This window comes from Fringilla coelebs, assembly GCF_963513975.1.
Source record: "Fringilla coelebs genome assembly, chromosome: 4".
Lineage (NCBI taxonomy): Eukaryota > Metazoa > Chordata > Aves > Passeriformes > Fringillidae > Fringilla > Fringilla coelebs.
In genome coordinates, this window is record NC_140032.1 from 61,951,911 (window position 1) to 61,958,060 (window position 6,150).

The 6,150-nt window shown below is 43.2% G+C and overlaps 1 protein-coding gene across 2 annotated transcripts; it reads right to left on the minus strand.

Annotated features, from left to right (window-relative positions):
- Nucleotides 1-1,129: 1,129 nt before the first annotated feature.
- SCOC (short coiled-coil protein) lies at nt 1,130-5,608 on the minus strand. 2 transcript variants are annotated; one of them, XM_084204763.1, is made up of 4 exons: nt 4,880-5,608; nt 4,150-4,221; nt 3,967-4,050; nt 1,130-3,399 (listed from the first exon to the last, which is right to left on the minus strand). In XM_084204763.1, exons 2-4 carry the CDS (start codon nt 4,169-4,171, stop codon nt 3,257-3,259), a joined length of 249 nt encoding a protein of 82 aa, XP_084060889.1. In that variant the 5' UTR covers nt 4,172-4,221; nt 4,880-5,608; the 3' UTR covers nt 1,130-3,256. The 2 variants fall into 2 exon arrangements, with proteins under 2 accessions (XP_084060889.1, XP_084060890.1); XM_084204764.1 differs by having other exon boundaries at nt 4,150-4,224; nt 4,880-4,957.
- Nucleotides 5,609-6,150: the final 542 nt, after the last annotated feature.

Below are 6,150 nucleotides of genomic sequence, written 5' to 3' on the forward strand. Positions count from 1 at the left end.
GTCCTGGGGGTCTGGTTGGTTTGTTTGCTTGGGGGTTTTGGAGGGGTTTTTTTTCTCTGATATGTGATAGTTACTATCATTTCTTTGATGTGATTTAGTTACTCCAGGGATTGGTCACCCCATGGGGGATGCTCATCTTCCCTCAGCATTTTGAATTTAAAGTTCCCATAAAGTCTTGATTGATGCCCCATCAGCTTTGATCACCTAGAATCTAGAGATAGCATACATCCTTCTGCACATCAACTTACTTGGATCTAGATTTATGCTGGTAATTAGAGCAGAAATACCAGAGATGTTGAGGATTTAAGGCTCTAGAGATAGAAAGCCAGGCAAAAGGGCAACCCGTGTTCATTGATACAATGCAACCATGAGATTCACACACTTCCTGTGCACTATCCATTTTTATCTGAACAGGTATTTCAGGAAACATGGTTCATCTTGCTATCATGGTTGCTTGAAAGATCTTTAAAATTAACAAAATCATGATTTTCAGTTCCAGCATGTCTTGCTATTAAAACTGTCAGTCATCTTTGGAACTCTCTAAGACCTCTGCAGCCTGCACTCCCTCTGACTATGTTGTAGCTTGGTACAACAGCTCTTAGTGAGGATGCCAGATGCCAGACTTTTGAACACTTTATATGCAGGGAAGGCCAAGTACTGAGGCCCTTTTATTTAGTTACAGTTGAAGCTACTCTTCAGTTGGCATCTACGTGCATGAAGGCACGATGAAGTAATAATTCTGGATTCTGTCTAATGTAAAGCCCACTAAAAGTGTAGGAAAAAGAAATGTTTCTAACTTGGCTTAGCAGTCTCCCACTGCTATGGAGAAGTGCAAGTTTGAACTTTTTTACAACAGTAGATGCAGTCTACAAATCCTTTTGCTTTAACAAGAACAGAAAAGTAGACAAATTTAAGATTGATGGCTGAAAATAGCAAGTGAGTGAGGAACTGAAGCTTTATTAAAACTAGATTCATTAACTCAGGTTTAATATCAATTACATCTGTTTTTTCAGACAATTCAGCTATGTCAAAACCTTTAAGATTACTAACCCTACTGCTTTTTCACCTTTTGACTACAGATATTTATGAGAAGTTTTAGGGTTTACAAATGTTAAATCAAACTAATTGAGACAAATGAAAAGTTTTTATTTGGTGTAAAGTCAGAAATACAACATCTTTAAAATATTCATAAGTTAAATGAAGGCCACAGTAGTGGGATGTAAAATGGCATGGAGATGAAATAACTGCTGTAAACACACTGATGGATAAAATACCACTATCCAATCTACAATACAAAACCATGATTTTAAAATTACCTTATATTGGGAATTGCTGAAGTCTAACAAGCGCATGCTGTGTTACCAGGTGATCTACAGTGCAGATGGAGATGGCAGTGACATGGCTTTAAAGCTACGATGGCTGTAATGCAATGCAATCTTCAGAAGTCAAGTGCTTGCTGTGATTTTTCTTCCTTTAATGCTTAAACTCTGGACTAGCCATGTGATCTACTCTACCTGCTAGCAATTCTTGGATTAATTGAGAGTTCCAGTAATGTGAGAAAGTAGTCCATAGAAGATTAGAAGTAATTTTAGGTGTTGATGAGGACCCCGTGACACAAATGGTATCATCCACTTCTATTCACTGGATTTCTTGACCCAGACTTGTAACCAGCCCTCAAGACTGTACTATTAGTGCTTTGTTTGCAGTCTTTTGACTTTATTTAGAGTCTTTTGACTCTGGTGAGCACTGTACACGCATTTTAAATAGGGAGAAATGGGCAACCTCACCTTTGGGAGGGGGGAACCTCACAATGTCAACTTCTACTTGACACACAGCAGTACCTAGCTAAGAAACTTGGGATGTGAGAGGGATTTATTATTCTATTACACTGACTCATTCACACCATGCTTGAAAGAGATCCTTGAACTAGTGCTTTCCTTTTAAAAGGTCAAGCAAAATGGCTTCATTACTGAAGCAACAACTCAGTCCGAGCCAACATCCATAAGTAAGCCTGCAGTGCTGCTGTAGGGCAAGATGAAACAGGTGCAACTAAGTACTGCTAAATTTTACAAACTTGTTTGTATTTCAGCTTCTGCTTTCCCTTAATACTGATTATTCTGGACATGCTGCTTCTCTGGGAAGTGCTCAGATCTGTCATCTGGGCTGAACTCCCTTACAAAACCTAACATCCAAGGCAGGAAAAACCAGCATCTTGACACCAGGCATTGCCCAGAGCAGCACAGTTTTGAGAGGCAAAATCCACCTTTATTCCACTGCATCCTTCTGCTTTAGATGTTTCTATGCAGTGCCTCAAGAAGCACTTTGCAAGTGTAGGCTGGGAGGCAGGAAAACAGCTGCTCTGAGGCCTGAAGCAAAGACAACTTTGGCACTGCAAGAGGAAAGTGAAAGGCAGGAAGGAAAAGTCTTGTTCTCAGCTCCTCACTGTTCACAAGCATCAGGAGCATTGCTGACCTCTTCTTGCAAAGTTTATCACTCAGGTTTTTACTTAATTTTTCATCACACAACAGAAGAACTTCAGGAAGATCATACATTGTGATGATGTGCCTGGGCATTCTTCAGGGAAATGGGAAAGTAACAATGGTTTCAAGCGTACATATCACATCAGATACTGCATCAGTTGGGTATTTCCCTGATAAGTTGCTTACCCTTGTTGCTCCTCTTACCTTCCCCCTTCCCAAAAACATCTGAGGTGTTTTTCTGTAAGCAAGCCCTGCAAACAATGTCATACTGTTCCTACTTCACAGAAATGCTTAACTGGTTTACAGATTTTTGTTTTGTTTTGCAGAACTATGAACAGTACTACGCAGTAAACACATCTCAGGTGCAAAAAAGTGATGCAATAAACTCTGAATATTTTTATCAAATGGGGTTTCAACACAATATTGTAACACAATATAGTCAAGAAATCTACCTTAAGACCTCAGAGTACCAAGAGACCTTTGTTTAACCTGACAAACTAATCTTCTTTTTAACAAGATATGGTCATTTTTAAAACAAATACAAAAATTTTGTAATTATCTACACTACATTTGCACATTGCTCAATCTTAATACACAATCTTCTGTCTCCTGTTCATGATAATGCTCTTAATTCCATTTATTATCAAAGTCTATAATCTTTGAGAATCCAGTAAGCCACAAACTAAAAGTATTTTAGCTTATGTAGCCTATGCCAGTTAAAACAAAACAAAACCAAACCCAGCAGCAATACAATGACATTATCTGTGAGTCAACCCTTACTTCCTTTTGCTTTTTGTGTCAGTTGTTTGGAAAACACTAGATGCTGACATCAGATTTTCTATATACTGTCCAAGAACTTGGTTTTCTGATTTCAGTTTCAAGTTTTCTTCCTTAACAGCATCTACTCGAGCTGAGAGATCTGTGAAGGTGATATTACAAGAAAAATATTAGACACTATTGCATACAATAATGAATATGTTCTATGGGCCTTCATCAGACTAGTCACACCTTTAATCCAGAAGACATTACCAGAGGGTATTACATTACTAAACCTTCTCCTAGTCATGTTTTACCTAAAGGCCATTTTTCCTATATTATTTTGTAGCACAGTATTTTGACCAACTTGTTAAACTGAATGCTAGTCTGTAAGTTTATTACTTTCTTGAATTTTTGAATTAAGCTTTTGCAAACTAAATTACTTGGAAATAAGAGCTCAGTGATGAGCAGCCTCAGATGTGTGTCTTCTAATAAGCACAGACATATTAGCTGTATCACCCATTCTACTTGCTGTGTATTATCAAGGTTGAGCAAATCTAATATTGCATATAGAGCAAGAAAAAAAACTATTTCCAAGACCTTGGTTTTGTACCTTCAACTGCTTTAAGTGACATACTTCTGGACACTACAACTAAGGGCAGAGCAGTCAGGTTCTCTTTTGCTTATTACTGCGTACTTGTAAAAAAATCTGATATGTCAAGCTGCTAACCTTCAAGTGTGTGCTGCAGTTCCAAAACTTGATTAATAAGCCGTGTTTTCTCTTCCAATTCCACCTGATTCTCAGCCTCAACAGCTGTAATAAAGCATGAGAGTTTTAGTGCAACCTGTGTTACAGTTAGAAATTATACTAAATAGAATAACAATGAAGAACGAGAACATTAAGAATTTATACCATCCATATCGGCGTTCATCATTGTGGTAGGGGCTCTTTCCACTTTTGAAGAGCGTTTTCTTGAGTGATACTCTGCTTAAAGAAAAAAAAATGGAGGCAGCAATTATTGGAACTTCAGTTATATTTGAATTTTAGATTTATTTTTCTAATTCTGAAGGGTCAGTGCTTTACCCTAAGGCAGAGCAACCTTTTTCACCATTCTTAAATTATTTTTTTCTAGGCCTCATGCTGTACGTACCTATGGTTCGTTGAGTAACTATGCCTCTGTTTACAAAAATAACTGATCTAGATTACTGCAAAGCATGAAATACCGCCGTTTCAGTGATGTAATCGCCGCCTTCTCAGCCGTGATCACTCTGGAATGAGTTATTCTAGAACTGGCTATTCCTGAAGGCCGGAGCGGAATGGCTCTGCATTGTCCCCCCGCCACCCCTGGCCAGTGCACGGGCCTGCGAGACGGGGATGTTCGCCTCGGGCCCTCGCATCCCCGCACCCCTCCCGCTCCCATCGCCGCCTCGAACTGCGGAGCGGGGCAGGTGTGGTACCAGCAGCACCCGCGGCCCGGGGAGCGCCGGCCGGGGGTTGGCAGCACTGCAGAGGGGCGTCCCCGCAGGACCCGGCCGGCAGCCGCCCGGCCCCGCCCGCACATCCCGCCATGCACTCCCAACCTGGGTCGGCCCCGCGCCCCCTCCCTCCCGCCCGCCGAGGCTGTCCCGCTCCTGCCCCGCACCTGCCCCGCTGCCGCCGCTTCCCGCGGGCTCTGCCCCGGCCCGGCACGGCCCGGCACGGCCCGTCCCGCTCTACGCTGCCAACGCGCCTGCGCCGCGCGCGGGGCGGGGCGGGCGCGCGGAGGGGCGGGAGCGCCGTGGCCCCTTCCCCCGGCGCGGGGCGGGGGCGCGCGTGACGGCTGTGCCCCCTCACGGGCTACCGCGGCCCTCGGCCGGCGCGTCCCGTTGAGCGGCGAGTAACATCACGTCTGTGATCCGTTCGTTCTGTGCTCGTCCGCCGCCAGTGTTCAGAGCAGCGCTCCTCAATGGTTGGTCGCTCTGCGTAGTGTTCAGAAGAGATTAAGAACAGGCATTTGTTCCCTGGTGTGGAACCCTTTCAGATTTTGGTAGGTTGGCAAAGCCTGAGGAAGGTCCGAGGAAACAGTGTGTGTGGCTGCTGTCAACTCCCAGGTGCTTTCATGTGTAGCTCTGGGCGAAAGGAGCCTCCCAGACGGAGTGCAGCGAGTTTTCCCTGGCGCAGTCGGGTGCCGTGTACGTCTGGCCCAGCTGCTTTCAGTCGGGCACGTCAGAAGCCTTTTCCACAGCAGCGTCCAGAGGAAGAAACTTGTGGTTTAGCTCCGTGCCTCTGGGTCTCACAGCGCTGAGATCACATCACACAAGAACCTCAGTAACTTCACAGAGTTACTCTCACCTAATGGCTCAGTAGCTCCAGAACAACTCTCCTGTGTCATTGTTCTTTTCCTGGCTCTCTGGAGGGAATAACCCTTGCAGAACACGCTGCACAGAATCCTCACTTTAATGCCACAGCACTGACTATGAGCCACAGCAAAGGAATGGAAAACATTCATGACCTGAGCTAATTTTGGTGGCTTCGCTGAAGTGACTGCACTGCATAACTTGTAGTACTATGTAGTTTGAACCATATGTTGCAGTGAAATACATTCATATTGCAGTAATATATCTAGTTGTAAATAAATAATTCAGTGCTGTGCAGACACTCAGGAAGATAAAGGCATTTGGAAGTGAGCCCTCTACTGTATTTTTAAATACATTTCAGAAAGCGTATGTTTCTAACATCATCTTCTGGCTGCCTCCACACTATTATTGTGTCAATTACTTTTTTTAACGTTACAATCAGATAAATTCAGATTAGACTGAATGCTTTTCAAGGTCTGAAAATGTACTGCAATTAGAGTCTTGCTATCCATCTGTACTGGAAAATGAACCTGTTTCCAGTTCCATTAGCTAGTTTACTTAAGCATCTCTACTAAGG